The sequence below is a fragment of the Micromys minutus genome (genome assembly GCF_963924665.1).
Source record: "Micromys minutus genome assembly, chromosome: 1".
NCBI classification, from domain to species: Eukaryota; Metazoa; Chordata; class Mammalia; order Rodentia; family Muridae; genus Micromys; species Micromys minutus.
The window spans coordinates 94,173,802-94,192,448 of NC_137969.1; the positions used below are offsets into that span (position 1 = coordinate 94,173,802).

The 18,647-nt window shown below is 47.4% G+C and overlaps 1 protein-coding gene across 2 annotated transcripts in view; it reads right to left on the bottom strand.

The window, feature by feature from the left end:
• Positions 1-871: 871 nt before the first annotated feature.
• The window catches only part of DAPK1 (death associated protein kinase 1), a 146,571-nt gene continuing 128,795 nt past the window's right edge, over positions 872-18,647 (bottom strand). For both annotated transcript variants that reach the window (XM_080942326.1, XM_080942327.1), the window contains exons 20-27: positions 17,326-17,548; positions 16,315-16,503; positions 14,373-14,570; positions 13,367-13,505; positions 11,916-12,036; positions 6,577-6,765; positions 2,165-3,387; positions 872-1,688 (exon numbers count right to left, since the gene is read on the bottom strand). In XM_080942326.1, the coding sequence (XP_080798452.1) occupies positions 1,649-1,688; positions 2,165-3,387; positions 6,577-6,765; positions 11,916-12,036; positions 13,367-13,505; positions 14,373-14,570; positions 16,315-16,503; positions 17,326-17,548 (2,322 nt within the window). In that variant the 3' untranslated portion in view covers positions 872-1,648. The remainder of the gene's footprint in view (positions 1,689-2,164; positions 3,388-6,576; positions 6,766-11,915; positions 12,037-13,366; positions 13,506-14,372; positions 14,571-16,314; positions 16,504-17,325; positions 17,549-18,647) is intronic.

The window sequence follows — 18,647 nt, forward strand, 5'->3', positions numbered from 1 at the left end:
GTGTGTGTGTGTGTGTGTGTGTGTCTCCTCTGTAGGAGATTTTAATTCTTTCCTTTCTTTTCTCTCTGGCTCACAAAGAGTTAAAGAGTTCCAAGCCTCTCATCTGGCCAGTGAGAGGTCTCTGAGAGAAAAGAAGTCTGCGCCTATATAAAGTACAAACGGTAAAATTATAAGGCCAGGGATCATCACGTCAGTCTTCAGTCTTCGTCTAAGTTTGTTTCACCTCAGCCCATGCCCAGCTGGGGCGGGCCTCCTGCACAACTGCAGCACAAAGGTGGTGATTTCAGGGCATCTTTCTGGTTCACTCTCTGGCCAGAGGACTCACTCAAGACACAGAGCCCCTTCCTGGCTGAGGACCATGTCTGGTAACTGCTCAGCTGTGGGACTCATGACTTTGGGTCACTCATCAATTCTTCACCTCTGGTGTTAAAACAAAAACTGACCTCAGCTTCCTTATCAGGCAAGTACAGGCCTAGCCCTTGGTGGGCTCCCTGTTCCTCGTGTAATCTATGGCTGGTCTTCTGGCAGGTGTTCTACACAAACCTGGGGGGTATGAGAGGTTCGAGCGTGCCATTCCTAGGGAAGGCCTACAAAGCCTAAGAATCCAGGTCTGGAAGGAACATGGGGCCATCTGAGACAGGAGTTCAAAGTAAAATGGAGAACAAAGGTGAACAACATCCAAGCCCTTGGTATTTTGTCTGCCACGGCCAGTTTTATAAATAAATAGGCATCAGGCAGGCACTTTCCACATCCTGAAGATTAGATTATATCTGGATCCTGCATCATTCGATGCCATAGTGGAGACATGATGTGTGGAAAACCCAATGGAGGGTACTTCTTTTGAATCAAGGACTAGCCAATCAAATGCAATAAGCAACCGTTTATTTATAAAACAGAAGAAGAGAGAGGAAAAAAAAAACCAAACTTAATTATTTTACGACATCTTATAGATTAAGTAAAAATACCAGTATCAATATATATGTATATACATAGTGCATATATATATGTACAGATGTAACATTACATGCTTCTCAGGACAGAAGAATTAAAACACATTCCCTCACACTGATTTAAAATCCCATCACAATCTCAATCACCCCAAAGAAAACTTGTTCCCTCTGTTTCCTTTCTCTCAGACTTCAAGTACAGAAAGTGATCAAACCAGGATCTCAGCGCCACACCCATCTGCTATGCACCAACAATAACGGACTGCGATGGGCTATGAGTTGGGGGGGGGGTCTTCGGAATTCTTAACACAGATCTCCGTAACCCTTCACTATGTCAACCTTCTACCTGAGAAGGGAGGGAGGGAGAAGTGTGACCATCTGTAGGTCTCATGTGCATGTTCACATGGGTCCTTTTGACAAAAGCAACCAAAATTGTCTTCTTACAGCAACACTGGCCATGAACACTCTGGGGAGGACTCCTTTTTCCTTTCTCCTTGCCAAATGAAGCGCAGAGTACCCCCTCCCTAGGAAAAGAAAGACAAAGGAAGAACCCAAAACCAACGAGTCAGAGTGAAGCACCTCTGGCGATGACCAGCACACAGCAAGGGACAGAGAGGTAGCGTTTCCTTGGTGACAGCTCCGGGCTGACTCAGACGATCCACCACACCCTCTTCTGCAAAAGGCACTCACAAATTGTCTGTTTATAAATCATACAGTGGGGTCCAAGCATGGGAGTCTCTCCTACAAATATAAAAAAGATAAGCTGAGGGGCTGGTACAGCAGAGAAAAAGATAAGAAATACACGTTATGGATGTGTGTGTGTGGGGTGTGTGTGTGTGCGCGCGCGTATGTGTGTATGTGTTTGGTAAGGACAATCAAAGGAATTTAAATTTTTTTTCCTTCGGTGAAAAGTTCGGAATTCCAATAAAATTATCAGTAAGAAGCAAGGTATCAGAGAACAAGATATGGGGTCCAAAACACTGACAGGAGGGGCTCCAGCTTCCCAAGTGACCAAAGTGTGTACGGTCTGCTCTTGACTGGGGGGTGCATGAGAGGAAGGGAGGCGGAGGCTGGCAAATGGAGGACTGGGTGGAGGGTGGTGTCTTCAGGAGCAGAAGGAATTGGGAGAATCTGCACTGGGAAGGGTGGCTGCCCCCTCCCCTCCTCCCTTGCATCTCAGTCTGTAAAGACCCTACCCAAGCCAAGGCTGCCCTCACCGGGACACCACTGAGCTAATGGAATTGTAGGATGTGCCACTGTTACAGCTTGAGGCATAGGCCTCCTGGCCATCAAGGTTGATCTTGAACACAGAGGAGGCCTTCAGTAAAAAGTCCGCAGCATCCCGGCGCCCCAGCTCCCGAAGTTTGGATATAAGGATGCCCACCGTGCTCTCAGGGTAGGAGGTCCATTCCTGTAGCAAGGCATGCACTGGGCTGGGGAGGAAATCCCTAGAAGCCCTGGTATTGACGTTGTGTTTGGCCACCATGTCTGGGAGGCCCAAGTTCATGGCCAGAAGACACCAGTCCTTCCCCATGGGGTCGGGTGGGTCAAGCAGGCGACTCAGTTTCCTCCGGGTCAGGAGACTCAGGTCTGATGCATGGATATCCATGCCAAGACTGGCCTGTGAGTAGACATCATGACACCCAAAGCACGTGATGCTGCTGAAGCTCTCCTTGTACCCTCCCATGGTGTTGGTAAGGGAGCTCTCTTTCAGGGTCTGTGCGCGGAAGAAGTCCCGGGGCTGGTAGACCATGACCGGTTCGTGGTGCTCCCTTAGCTGCTGGGGGCTCAGGTAATGCTTCACCGTCAACAACCCTGGCAAGGTGGTGGCCATGACAGTCTCGATGGTGCTGCACACCGAGTCCAGCAGCAGGCAGCACTTAATCTTCTCGGTCTCCAGTCCACGCACCTGCACCTCGATGCCCTGACCGTGATTGACCAGCAGCACCAGCAACTCGGCCCCACGGTTGGCGATCCTGCAGCCGCTCACCCACAGACGGATGTCCGCATCGCCCTCAGCGCTCTGCTGGTGGATCCAGCGGCACAAGTTGACCTGAACTTTGTGAAAGATACCACAGGGGAAGGGGGTGAGGTGCTCTACGGGGACGATGCGCACCCCGCCGTACACCATCACCTCATCCTCCTCATCGGCCCAGGAGCGCTGCAGGCTGTCTGTTTTGATCAGAGCAGGGATATCCACCATAGTCCCACTACTCAGGTCTCGGGCGCAGATGTCCATGGCATCAAGTATCTGTAGTAGCTCTTCCACGTCACTATCCGGGACCAGACGCTGGATGTCTTCCATGGTGTAGCGGCCCCGATAATGGTGCAGGGCTCGGGGCGTCTCCACAGACAGCAGCTTCCCCAGGACGTTGGTGCAGAGCCATCGAGGATCCAGCAGCAACACATCCTGCACTGTCTCACTCTGCATGATGTTGATCTGCCAGAGGGGACAACTCGGAGTCACCAGAGGGAAAGGAAACCCAGGCCAAAGGCACCCATCGCCCAGAGCTCAGGGGGCAATCGTAAGGAGACTCAGTGAGCCATGAGTGGGTTGGGATGTGCCAGGGTGGGTTGGTTCTTGGAGGAGAAGGGGAGAAGGGAATGGGAGGCGGGGCGTGCGAGGGTGGGGCAGGGAGAAAGGGGGTGCGATTGGGATGCAAAGTAAATAAATTGATTAATTAATGGATAAAAAAGCAAAGCAAAACAAAACAAAACAAAACAGACCCCTGCCCCAAGCTGAAACGTCAGAAGAGAGTTTCTCAGAAGCAAATGCCCATAGAGGTAAACATTGAAAACGCGAAAAGACAAAAACAAAAGCAACAAAGTGAAGAGAGACTTGGAAAGGAGGCAAGAGGAGAGAATGAAATGGTTGGCTTCTGATGGCATCTGAGGTGGAATCTAGGAAACACGCGCGCGCGCGCGCACGCACACACACACACACACACACACACACACACACACACACACACACACACGAGTAAAAGCAGCTATCAAGAGATTTTCAGGGCAAACGGAAACCCCCACGAGAAGACAATAAGCGTAGCCACCGTACTGAATCAGGCTGGTTCTGGGTTGTGCGCATGCGTTTTGTGTGAGACCAACCTGGTCTTTGGAGAGACTCAATGATTTATGGGTAATGGGTGCAAAGAAAAGGAAAAGGATGAAAGAAAGGATGCAAAGAGAATCAAAAGGCAAATAATCAGTCTGTGTTAGCTGAGATTTGAGGACACGAGGATTCATGGTAGTGTCTGTTGTTTGTCTGAGACAAGGCGTCGTCACATTTTTTTAAGCTTGCCCCTCTGATAACTCTTCAGCTGAAAGAGGAAACACCAGATGGCGGCCAGTATGTCTATTTCTTTAAATGAACAAAAGTTGAAGGGGGAAATATGTAAGAAGAAAACAAAACAAAGCCAGAAACCACTTTTTTCTTGGGGGCCCTTTTAGGGTGTTCCATGAATGGTGCTCCTGAGACAGCTTTCCCTGCTGGAGGCTCTGGCTCCCCCTGCTGGCCATGCGCTCTACTGCTTTCATTTTTGATCCTCCAAGGAGAGACAGTCCGTTCTCACCAAAGCATTGATAGAGTGGATCCCCCTTTGTCAAGCTAACTACAGCTATTTCTATAAGCTCCAGAAGAACAAAGCTTGACCGTGGAGGAGGAAACTAAGGAGCTGCAGTTCTTAACCAGACTTAAGACGGCTCCAGCTGGGCACATCTGGCCCACATAGCTGAGATTTCCTTTGCTCTTCCAGTCTTTTATTTCTTAAAGCCTCAAGCTCAAGGGGAAAAGGAAATGTGATATGACATTAAAAGGATTGTATATCATGGTTTAGAAAATGTCTGGTCAAGAACTAGTAGGTATGAGAATCCTGGCAAAGAATAAAGTTTATTTTATGGGGGAGACACCTTTTCATTTCTACCTTTGCTCCACCTGTGTTCTTACAGTATTGCGAGTTAGTCAGCCAATCGGCTAACAGTTTACTGGGAGTCGCGAGTCAGCCAGCCAATCAGCTGGCAGTTTACTAGAAATTCAAAGGCTGACCTCACTGTTTGAGGTCCTTCTGGGCCACTAGCTCTAGATTTTAGATCCAAACATAAACAACAAAATAAAATTAAACAACATTAGGCCTTGACCTGGCACCCAAAATCAACGAACCCAGCTTCTGGTTTCCAATATTCTCAGAACTGTTTTAATTGTAAGTAATCACAGCTGTTGCTCTTGGACTAGCGTAGCTCATATAGCCACTTGATTTCATAGGAAGAAGGGGATGGCTCTGTCACTTCTGGGGACAGGCATATGATGATGCAGTTAGAACAGAGCTTTCATGCTGGGCTAAAGGTCCCATAACCAAGAGTAAAGACTCCAATTTCTGTCATTTCTGGTGGAAGTTGAGGGAGGTCGTGAAATGTGTGGTCCTGATATGGGCACCATGCACCCCAGAGTGTCTTACTGTCCACAGACACCGTCACCATGAAGACTACTTGTGGGCTTTTCTCAGTATTTGTCAACCCAGAATCATTTCTGGAGCCAGAGCTTTTCAGTTCCCTCAGAGCAGCCAGCCTAAGGCTGCCGGGAAGAACAGGGATGCAGGGGGAACCTGAGGGGGCAATGACAAACTCAGGACAAGAGTAACTAACTAAGACATCAGCAAAACAAGTAGACAGACAGACAGACCAGAACAGCAGACATAAGGCAGATGTGCAAGGGCAACAGTTCTTCTATCTGTTATGAGCTTTGCATACATCTCAGTCCTAACAATGCCTGAGACCCTTATCTCAATGTCCTGTGCACACACACAACACTCTGAACAATGCATGTAGCAGCCTGTTAACACCCTAGAACCCAACCTCCATCAAAGTATACACACTTGCACATACACACATATACACACTTAAACATGCACTTAGACACACACACACACACACATACACACACACACACCTCATAATGGAATAAGTTTCTTCTCCTTTTAACAACCATCAAATATATAGACTCTATTCAATCTAGTCATGTCAGTATATGACAGTAAAAGAGCCATATCCAGTCTGAACTGGTTTGGGTGCAGGTGTAATCAGGAAAACTGTGTCCTGTAAGTAAATTTTTAAGGAAGAGTCCTTAATTAATCATGTTATGCATATGCATAGTTAGGCATGGATATGACAAAAATTAGATGCACCATGGGAAGAGATATTCACAGTAAGCAAAGGCTTATATAACCCAAACCTGTCCATCAAAATAGAGAGCCTCCAAAACGCTTATAACCAAACTTAAGCCTCTTTTTAGACCTCGTAAGGAAGTCCCAGGCTCTGGAGCAACCTCACACATGAGACCTACTGTCACTCTGGCCAGTGTATCGCTTTCCAATCTGCCCTATTGCTTTTTGCTTTGCTTTGAAATATTCCTGCTATCTTTGTAAACCACGCAGGCCTTCACTTCAAGTTCTTGAATAAGAGACCCAAAACCCAGAAACACCCAGCTCAGACTCTGAGCACTAGTAACACTAAGGAGAAGTGGGGGGGGGGCAGAAATCCTGTGTGACTTAACAGGGTGAGGAGAGCCTCCTGTGATGAGACTGCAAACATGGCAGGACCCTTTGCCAGCCAGGGCTCACCCACCCCCAGTCCTCACCTCTCCCGTGCTGTGCAGCTGCTGTGCAATGCGCCTGAGGTCATCCTCAGAGGCCAGGGGGTTCAGCTGGTCCTGCACGTCATACACAAACTGCTGCAGCGACATCAGCTGGTTTGGCCCGTTGAGCTTCCGCCAGGAGGGCAGAGTAGAGATGATCTTCTCACACAGGTGAGTCATGGGAGGACATCCCTAGACACGCAGGTGGGACGGGTTAGTCACGGCACAACTGTGAAGCTCTAAGAACCTGGAGAGGCAGCATTCATCCACGCAGCAAATACCCAGAGGAAGAGGTCAGTGCTTTACTGGCTCAGAACTGGGTCGATGACTGTCCCAGTGCTGTCTTTAGGCAGAGCACCCCCATATTATGACTAAACAATTGCCAGTTGAAAACCAAGGGTCTGTGAGACACACGGAATGGTATGTTAACTAGGTTTAGGTCTTATGGTTACCCCTGAAAGCACACCTGTAGCAAGGGCTTGTGATAGAGATTTGGGTGTTCCCCAACCCCGGTACAGGGTGACCCCACTGGGGGAGAGATGAGCTGCACCCTTCACTCAGGACAAGGGAAAGCTCCCTGAGGCTGCTCAGTCTTTCCCATCACGGTGCCCTTCACCACTGTAGCAGCCTTCATCTAGGAAATCCTCCATTTCTCACACACACGGGCATCTACCCTCGCCTATGTACCACTTTTTGCTGCATAAATTTCTTCTGACAAGAAAAAAGAAAAGTACTTCTTTTCAAACAGGTATAAATTCTTTTGAAAACCGTTAGAAGGATCCCTCAGTCCCGAGCTATTTTAAAAATACATTGTCTAAAATTTCCATCTGTCAGGTGCCACCTTAGGAAAGGCTAAAGCATATAAAAGTGAGGTTCTGGAGATGATGAAGTGTTTTGTATGGCTGCGATGGGTAATTCTGAATCGCTAGGCTTTCAGAAATCTTATCTAAGGATTGATTCTTATTGCTGATACGCCTGGCATTATTACATTAACATAACAATTCCTGGGCATTGGCCCACCCAATTGGACTACATATTAACAAAGATGTACTTCCTTATAATAATGCTACATAGACAAATATAGGATTTTATAATTCCTAATCATTATTCTATAGAATTCCTAAATTTAGACAAATAATTTTGGGCACTCTAATATGAAAGCTGCAGTTAGGGCCCTGGAAACCTTTGTGTGTCACAACCTAATTGCACTAAGATAGAAAGCAGGAGTGTAACAGATTTATGGTCAGGGAAAACATTCCTTTTGGACTGGCTGTGAAACCATTACCTGATAGCCAAAGGTCATAAACTGAGAAAGAGCCATTTATTGTAGGACAGAAGATAAAATCTTAGCTGGATTTATCTCTATAAAGCTCCCATATAAATGAGACACTGGGCATTTTGACTGGCCTCTTGACAAAACCATGCTAACTTAGACATAAGAATTATGGTTTTAAACTTTTAATGGCCTGTGGAGCTCATGGCAGATCATGAGTATTTACTTAGTTTTAATATGAGCATTTCTGCTGTAACTTCTTACTCAGTTTATAATGTGGGTTTGTGGCTGAAATTGTTGTGAACTTCTGTAAAAAGATGCTTGGAGTACCATGTGATTATCTGTCTTTAAGAAGTACAAGAACTAGGACAGAGGACAATAATGGCAGGGAGGGAAAGCACAGCACAGCACAGCACACACACAGCACACACAGCACAGCACATAGTACACACAGCACAGCACACACACAGCACACACAGCACAGCACACAGAACAGCACAGCACATACAGCACAGCACAGCACACACAGCACACACAGCACAGCACACACACAGCACACACAGCACAGCACATACAGCACAGCACACACAGCACAGCACAACACACACAGCACAGCACACACACAGCACACACAGCACACACAGTACACATAGCACACACAGCACACACAGTACACATAGCACACACAGCACAGCACACACACAGCACACACAGCACAGTACACACAGCACACATAGCACACACAGCACACACAGCACAGCACACACACAGCACACACAGCACAGTACACACAGCACACACACACAGCACACACAGCACACACAGCACAGCACACAGAGCACATACAGCACACACAGCACATACAGCACACAGCACACACAGCATAGCACACACAGCACAGCACACACAGCACATACAGCACACACAGCAGAGAGAGCAGACAGACTTCTTCTTACCACAAGACAGTTTTTTTTTTTTTTTTTTTTTAACAGTAAGTTTCTCCTTACTGACAAGGACGGGGCTTTTTCATACTCAATAAAAGGGTAGAAGTTTTTTCTTTTTCTGAGCAATAAAGGTTGGAGCTTATTTTTCACCCAGAATGAGTGATTTTTTTTTCCTGCACTGGCACTTGCTCAATGGAACTTGATTGTGGGGGCTTTAGCTCCATCCTCCAAATGTGTGTGTGTGTGTGTGTGTAAGTATAGGTATGTATATATTAAGTATACATGACCATTTGTGGAGTTGATAAAACAGGTGGTCAGGCCTGACCAGAATGTGCATGTATATAAACATGTATGCTTCTGTGCATACTGCCTATGTAAAAGTTTTTTCTTCCGTATGACTTTCTTTTCCTCGTTCACTAAAAGTTAATTGCTCCAAGCCTCCCTCTCACCTACCCAGTGAGAGGCAAGGACTCTGGGCAAGAGAGAAAGGAGTCTTAGCAATAATCCTTTCCTGAATTCCCCACTGCTCCACAGCATATGCTAACTGCCAGAGAATTATGAAGTCAGTTTATAAAGTAAAAGAGTTAAGTTTTCCAGCGCTTATTCGAGCACAGAATTATCAAGTAAATAATAAGAGAGATAAAGAGTTAAATTTCACCAGCATTTAATGGGGCACAGAACAGTAAGAAAGAGTTAAGTTTCCTACAAGGTCAGAAATTAGTCTCTTTGCCTGTGTCTGACGCTGTGTCCACTTCAGCCCTTTCCAGCCGGGCATGCTCCCACCGTGATATTTATTTATACATCTGCAAGCTTCAATCCATTCATTTTTTGGCTACGTCATGAGCCGAACAGTCCAACTTATTTCATCCCAAGCAAATAAGCAGTTGTGTTTGTTTATTAAGTAACCATTTTCTCTATTAAACTGAAATAACACCTTCTCTTTCTCCCTCCCTTTCTTGATGCCTGCATGTGTATTTGTGTGTGCACATAATGTGCGTGCTACATGTCAAAGGTCTTCCCTCAATCACTCTCCACCATATTTTTTGACACAGGGTTTGTCACTGAACCTGGAATTTCCTGTTTGACCAATGCAGCTGCCCAGCAAGCTTCTGGGCTCCTCCCCTGTCGTCGACCACCCTCCCCAGCACTGAGACTACAAGTGCAGACCTGCATGCTTAGCTCTTATATGGGTGCTCCTCAGCCTTCTGTCTGTGTACTGAACACGTTACTAAGAGAGCCATCTCTTTGACTCAGCTTCTTTGTGTGCTCGTGAATTTCAATGGACATCCTGATATCTGAGGACACTCTGTAAGTTGTCTTGGCTGTTTTGATTATAAAATCATTGAAACATGTTTTCTCCTTCCATTTCAATATCAAGATGAAAATCCCAATGCCCTCCATCCTATGTGGATTTTGGGTAGAATCATAGTGCACCTGTGACACTACGAAAAGTGAAGCACTTGCTCACTTTACCTGTAATGAAAACACAGTCTCATCCAATGTGTCAATGACAACACAGTCTCATCCAGTCTGTTAATGAGAACAGTCTCATCCAATGTATCAATGAGAACAGTCTTATCCAATGTATCAATGAGAACAGTCTTATCCAATGTATCAATGAGAACAGTCTTATCCAATGTATCAATGAGAACAGTCTTATCCAATGCATTAATGAGAACAGTCTCAATCAATGTATCAATGAGAACAGTCTCATCCAATGTGTCAATGAGAACAGTCTCATCCAATGTATCAATGAGAACAGTCTTATCCAATGTATCAATGAGAACAGTCTCATCCAGTCTGTTAATGAGAACAGTCTTATCCAATGTATCAATGAGAACAGTCCCATCCAGTCTGTTAATGAGAACAGTCTTATCCAATGTATCAATGAGAACAGTCTTATCCAATGTATCAATGAGAACAGTCTTATCCAATGCATTAATGAGAACAGTCTCAATCAATGTATCAATGAGAACAGTCTCATCCAATGTGTCAATGAGAACAGTCTCATCCAATGTATCAATGAGAACAGTCTTATCCAATGTATCAATGAGAACAGTCTCATCCAGTCTGTTAATGAGAACAGTCTTATCCAATGTATCAATGAGAACAGTCTCATCCAGTCTGTTAATGAGAACAGTCTTATCCAATGTATCAATGAGAACAGTCTTATCCAATGTATCAATGAGAACAGTCTTATCCAATGCATTAATGAGAACAGTCTCAATCAATGTATCAATGAGAACAGTCTCATCCAATGTGTCAATGAGAACAGTCTCATCCAATGTATCAATGAGAACAGTCTCATCCAGTCTGTTAATGAGAACAGTCTTATCCAATGTATCAATGAGAACAGTCTCATCCAGTCTGTTAATGAGAACAGTCTTATCCAATGTATCAATGAGAACAGTCTTATCCAATGTATCAATGAGAACAGTCTTATCCAGTCTGTTAATGAGAACAGTCTTATACAATGTATCAATGAGAACAGTCTCATTAAATGCATCAATGAGAACAATCTCATCCAATGTATCAATGAGAATAGTCTCAATCAATGTATCAATAAGAACAGTCTCATCCAATGTATCAATAAAAGACAGTGTCATCCAGTGTATCAATGAAACACAGTCTCATCCAATGTATCAAAGAAAACAGTCTCTTCTAATGTGTAGATGAAAACACAGTCTCATCCAATGTGCCAATGACAATAGTCTCAGCCAGTGTGTTTTCACCTCTCAACACATGTCCTCCAGTAAATCTCATTAGTAACTACTTTTCTTTTCTGAACTTGTTACACATACTTAAATAAAGCAAATTAGAATTGGTGTTGTGAGTTATAAAAATAAACTTTATATTTAAAGAAGCCAGGAAATATGATAAGAACTTGATGCCCTCTTCACTATTGTCCATAACACCCCTCCATCTCCTTCCTTGTCTGTTTCTCTCTCTCTTTGTGCCTCTTCCAGAGTAACAGGAGGATACCACCTGGAAACAGACTTTAGTCCTGGCTTCTACTGTCTGCCTGTCCCCCTGAAAACCAAACTGGGGGCACTAGAGCAGAGCCAACATGCTGAGCAGTGCTCGCGTCCCCACGGCGGGGTTCCAGCCCCCCCATACGTACTCACCGAGACAATCTGACTCCGTATTTCTTGCAGGTGATTCCGAAGAACTTTAATGTCCTTAGACCCAGATGCTCCTGCATCCAGTACAAACAGCTTATTGGAGACGTGAAGGTCATTCCCAAACCTATGGCAAGAGCAGGAGTGGCATCAGCTCTCAGTCAACTTTAGGTCTTCCCAGCCAGGGGCCTTATTCCTACTGGCCCTTGTGGCTGATGGGAGGAAAGGAAGAAGAGACCCTGGAGAAGCCTCTCTGTCCCTGCTGTTGGGTGAATCTTGCTGGTCCCTCTGGTAAGTCAGTGTACTCCCTCAGCCACATAATTGGGAGTCTGGGGTTTCAGCACAGGTAGAGGAACAGAGTGTAAAAAGATGCCAGAGCCTTCTAATGCAGAGGATTCGGGGGAGGGGAGGAAGTACTGCTAATGGTGCAGGGCTTAGATCACAAGTAGAATAAGAAAGTGACATCCCGATCTAAAAATATTCACATTAAGACCTCTTTGCATGGCGGGAGAAAACAGGCTGTATCTCTCACTGATAATTCAACACCTCAGTGCCAGTGAGTTACAGGAAGCTGCAAGTTCAACTCTGTTTTAAAGACTTGCTCTGTGTATGTACCACCTGTGTTTGGGAGCCCACGGAGGGCACAAGGGGACATTAGATCCCCCTGGAACTGGAGTTACAGGCGGCTGCAGGTGTGGGTACTGGGAACCAAGTTCAGGTCCTCTTGAAGAGTAGCATGTGCTCTTAACTGCTGAGCCATCTCTCCAGCCAAGCTTAAACATTTTGACGGAGCCTAGAAGCCTGCTACAGTTTGGATGCAGGGTGTCCTCCAGGGGTGCCTGTGTTACAGAGGCTTTGTCCCCAGTGTGGTGACATGTGTTAACAAAGTAGCTCCCGTGGGGCCTGTGAACCTCTCTGAATTCCTAAACCCAGAACCTCTCTGAATTCCTATCCTCACATGCTCCCCACCATGATGTCACACACCAGGAAGTGATGTCATCCGGGGGACGTCATCACAAATGGGGTTTAGACTTCTCTCCTCCTAAGCTAAATACATCTTTTTGTTATTCCCTGCCCAACTTCAGGCATTTTATACACCTTTATAAGAGAAACAACGGACTTGTATGCTCACACAGATCGGAGAGGAACTCAAATCTCCATTCTTTCTCCTACAATGAGAGCAGAAGATTGTGTGGGGTGCTGGGTGGGAACAGGAGAGAGGGTTGTGACCTTTGACCACAGTCTCCCTGCGTCTAGAGAGAGTTGCTGCAAGTGTACTCATTGTTTCGATGAAAATAAAAAAACTCAACCAAGGATCAACCAATGATGAAAGTTCCTTCAGCCACCACACACCAGCTCACCCAGCATGGCCACATGCCTTCTGCCCCATCATCTCACCTGACCCCTCCCCCAGCCCTGATGTTCACCCCACCCACGAGGATGCTGACTGCCCTCACCTGTTCCTGATCTCTTTCAGCAGGGATGTATCCTTATCATATCCAAACTCGCCTCCAGCAGGACGAGGGATGTTCATGATGTCAGCATGTGTGGCCACCAGGACAACTCGGAGCGGGTTCTTCAGCTTTCCTCCAAATGCTGAGGAAGAAAGCATACCTTGTGAGAGTCCGGTCTCCTCTCTGGCTGTGCTGGCCACATGCCTAGACCACCTGCACAGGTAATGTGCAACCTGCACACAGACTCAAGGGCTACATTATAGACTGTGGTCTCTCTGGTCCTGATCCTCCACTAGACCTTGTCAGCAGACAGCAGCACAGAAAGCAGCTCTGGGGGGTGTCTTTAAATGGGTTTTGACATGTATGTGGGAAAATTGCCACCAAGGTCGGCTTTCATGGTGGAGAGAGGGTCTGGGGAGAGGAGAAAGGGATCCTTCTGGATGTAGCCATACACCGGACACAGCCTAGAGAGAAACTGTCTCCAGCTCACACAGGCAGGGCCTTTCCTCACAGAAGGATTTTAAAAGAGATATGGTCAGGGAGACGTAAGAGGCAGAAAGACATCCTGTGGGAGGTCAGCCAGCTGATGTTTTAAGCATGGGCCTCTGAAGACAGAAGATGGCTACTGAACATCACCCTGCACCAGGGATGAGTGCATTTGCAATAAATCTGGCTAGACACAACGCCTATTCCATCACCCTCTCCTCTAGCCAGTGTGCTGAGGCCAGGCCCCTGCTCCTTTTTACCAAGGCTGCATGGAGCCGCAGACTGAAGGATAACCCAGTGCTTTCCAGAAGGGAGCAGGAGTCACAGATGGAAGACTCCGATGTACAGTCATCAATGATGCCCTTAGTGATGAAGTTTACAGGGAGAGAAGTGGCTGTCAAGGATGGCTCACGGCTGGGAGGAAGGCATAGCTGGGAGTGCCGTTCTGTAGGGTCTGAGTGTAGCCAGCATGAGGACCCCGATAGAAACATCTCAGGGAAAAGGAAGGAAGAACCTCACTCACCTATGGGTTCTTCAACTGGGACCAGAGACTTCAAGAAACTAAGCCAGAAAATCACTTGGTTCAGCTGGATCTCATAGGGTTCTTCAAGACTGAAAACGATGATGTGGATGGATGTGGGATCATTGGCAGCGAAGTAGTCATAGCAACAGAAGTACACAGGGTTTCCAGAGAACTCCCATACACTGAAATCACCAACTCCTGCAGAAAGAAAACACCCATGTAACTTCAGTGGCTCCTAGCACTCTAGGGATTGCACAGAGCTAGTGACATCTGCAGCATGTGTCTGTGTAAGTATCTAGTGACTTACACACAGTTCTCCCATAGCCGGTGCTCCCCAACCTCTACTACACACACATCCTTGTCTCTTTCCCCATATCTGATGCTCCACATATTCAGTGCTCCCCATATCCAATGCTCTCCAACCTCTACTACACACACATCCTTGTCTTTCTCCCTTCTATGTCTACATGACACCTTCCTAATGGCTTTCATTAGTATAGCTTTGGCTATATCGGCAGCTTGTCTATTCTGAATCCCCTGCAGATGGATCTGTATGTTATAGGTGTGTGGGGAGCCCAGTGCAGACGTGGAAGTGTTTGTGTGCTCAAACAAACTCTGACTTTTTTTCTTCCACTTTCATATCATTATATAAAGAGGTAGAGGTCCAGTCAGAGGAAGAAGAGACCAGTCCTGTCAGATTCCATAGGAAAATGAGCTGAACTCCCAGAGTCACATGGTTTTACATCCTCTAACTGGCAGCTCATGCCCATGTGGAAAGTTCTGGAACCAGAACCAGAACTTTCAGCCCTAGAGGCCTGCTTGGTGGTGGCCGTTTTAAGGGTGAGGCCCAAATACAAGCGCCTCCTTTCTTCACGCTGCCTGTCCAGTTCTGTCCGGAGAGGCAGGGATGACACAAAGCTTAAAACGAAGGACGTAGATGTGGACTTTAACCCTGGTCATCGGAATCAGAAGCTGTCTAACTGGGTGCCCTAAGCAGCACCGGCATCTCTGGGGAAGCCGTGGAGGATGATGATGCAGTCTGTTTTCTTACAGAGCTCCGAGGAGATTCCCCAGGCTGGTGTTAAACAATCACAGCTTCGGGTGTGAGATGGTTTTCACTAGGTACAGGATAACCACAGGGCTTCACCAGGATGTCTAACTTGTGGCCCATGGGCCACATCTTAGTATGGATAGGACATCCCTGTAGATAACGGGTCATGTCACAGTGTTAAAGGATTGGACACATCTGGACATACCGTGATCCTGCCATCCCCCCACCCTCTCGGCAGGTAGTATCAGTGTTCCGGCTGAGGCACGCTTTGCCTCTCCTGAGGATCTGTGAGCTGCAGGCTCTAGTGACAGGAAGAAGACGTGGGGCATGCTGAAAGGAGGTTGGGGGCAAGGCCCTCCGGAAGTTAACACAGTCCTGTTACTTCAGTGCCCTTGAGAGCCAGCAGGTAATTATGAAGACAGAGGCTGGTCACTTCCCTACTCTCTGGTTCTTTCTCAGCCCTTGTCCCATGAGCAAACAGACAACAAGAAGGCAGGCAGAGAATTCCCCGTGACGTCACAGCATTTGGTATGACGGCCGATGGGCTTAAACGTCACCTTTTTTCAAAAGCTTGCTCTATCAAACTGTGAGGGGCTGTGTACATCATTGGAACCTCACCATACAGGCACTTGGCTCTACGTATTCACCAACCAGTCAATTATTAAGCACCCACTGGGTGCTAGGTGCTGTGCTAGGTGCTTTGCTGCTGGGTGCTGACAGCCCCTTACTGTGTAACTTCACTTTTCAGGCATGTGAGCCAGTCACAACTCAGGCCTGCATTAGCCCATGACTAGTCTGCACTGGACTTTCTCTGATGCAGCAGACAGCACAAAAGCTCCCTTCGGATAAGGACCTGGAGCCCTGCAGAAAAGAAAAAACTGTGGGGCGTACCGTTCAGATAAGCACTCTGGATGTCGATGGCTTTGGTGGACTGGTCATCGGTCGAGCAGTGTAGGTGGTGAGATGGGGCCACGAACACTTCCAGCATCCCTTTGGTGAGGCCTGGCTCGAACATCATGCTGCGGCTCCTCACGCTCACGTTCTCACAGCCAGGGTACAGATTGTTAATGCTCACTGAGACTGCAGGCCGAAGGGTTAAGACTCAGGGTGTGGTGCAGGAATCCCAAAGCAGGAGGAGAATGGTATGGGAAGGATGGGGTCAAAGGGGCAGAGACCGGCCCAAGGAAAGGCAGGACTGCGGGCTCTGGGGATTAGATACATGCACATTGCTATGTTTCTTTAGAGCCCATAGATTCCAACCCTCACAAGAGCCTTAGGGATCCCTAGGAATGCCTCATACCCAGCAACCATGTCCAAGGACAACCACCTCGGAGAGGGGACATGAATAATTGGTCATGGGCTTGAGCTAGCAGAGGAGGGCAAGCAATATTTGGCAGGTGGCCCTTCCTTCCTGCACCTCTGATATAAGTGTTCACGGTATGGATAAAAGGCCAGGCCAGGCTTGCTGATAGCAAGATAAGAGTAATAGAGCTTATGAAATCATGAGGGGTGGGGGAGGTGATTGCTAACTACTGCCCTCTAGTGGTAACAGGAGGCAGACTTGGAGGGAGAACCTCTTTCAGCCTGAGGGTCATTAGCAATTCCCTAGGCAGGCTGTCAAGAGTTCCTCTCAGGAAGCTAGTTGACATCCACAGTCCTCCCCACCCTCCCAAGAGAAACACGGAACAGAGTGAGACATGTGACAGCCAGTGACAAGTACGTGGGGGTTCCCAAGTCCCCAGCAGTCTGTCACCAGAGTGTGTTTCACATCAGGAGGCCTGTGGGTTCTTCCAGGGGTGAGGACATGTGTGCTACATCTTGGCTGAGGCCCCGGCCTTTGCTCTGAGCATCGGAGAATACAACCCAAGTGCAGGACTTACAGCCACCACCTGGAGCACCTACCTGTAGGCTTAGCAGCCAGGGGTGATGGTGGGAAGCGGGTGGAGTTGGTGGAGGACAGCCTGGGCCGGCGCCTTCTGAAGAAGCTCCTTAACAGCCCGCACTTGAGAGATTCCACCAGTGTGGATTTCCCTGATCCCGAGTGGCCAAACAGTTTGAGCTTGATTCTGGGCTGAAGATTCTGTGTGGGTCGGAGTTGCTGGATGAAGAGTCCTCGGTGTGTGTCCTGACAGAAGAATGAGAGGCCATGTTCTCCGTCGTGGAAAGGACAAAGCTCTGAGAGGGCTGCATGCCAGGAGCCACCGATTTTCTGGTCCTGGGTCTGTATTCCCTGTTCTAGTTGGGGATACATTCCTTTGCTTTATCTTTAAACGTGGAGAAACGCATTGCACGGCAGTCACTGTTCGGACCTGTGGGATTCGGGGACTCTGGTCTATCCTGTGCTGTTATCTACCTCTGGTCTCTCACTTTGGAGCTACTTTCTCACCCCCCAGGAGTCCCAGCCCATTAGCCATCACTACCCTTGCCATCTGTTCAGCCCCTGACAACCTCTGCCCTCTGTCTCTGGATCTGCCTGTTTCCACGGCATCTGGATCCTAACAAATTGGGTGGAAAAACCTGCAAAGTATTAACATACACATGGAATAAGATGAACCTCATCAAGCCAACTAGGGGCCTGTCCCTCTGTGTGTGGCACTGGTGCCTCAGCCATGTTGGAAGAGGACAGAGCCTGCCCCGCTCTGGGCTGTGAGGTGGCTCCATGAGGGTCACTATCATGCTACATGCAGGGCCTGTCTTTCTGTATGAAAATCCTGGTTCCTATCACAAGAGAGTATGGCCCGTCTGGTATGTCTGAAAGGCCTGGTTCTTTATGGCTACACCACATGTGGGCAGAGCCTGAGATGGGAGAAAGGGCACTACAAGTCGATGCACACCGTGGGAGGGCTGAAGGACAACAGAGTAGTCCTGCTGGTCCTTTCTTAGACCTCTAGAGAGAAGCCTAAGTGCCCCCAGAGCAAGCCAATCCTCAGATTCATTCAGCCATTCATCTGTCCATAAACGCAGCGGCCTCCAAGTAGGGGGCTCGGTGCTGAAGACTAAGAAATTTAAACCATCAGATCCATAATCTGGAAGAGATACAGTCATGTGGACAGAATGACCTGGGGCATAACGCATGTGCCCTGAATGGGATGTGTTTATCAAGAGGCACAGCCTGCTCAGAGAGTTCGCCCTAAGTGTCTTACTTAGGGTTTCATTGCTGTGAATAGACACCATGACCAAGGCAACTCTTATAAGGACAGCATCTAACTGGGGCTGGCTTACAG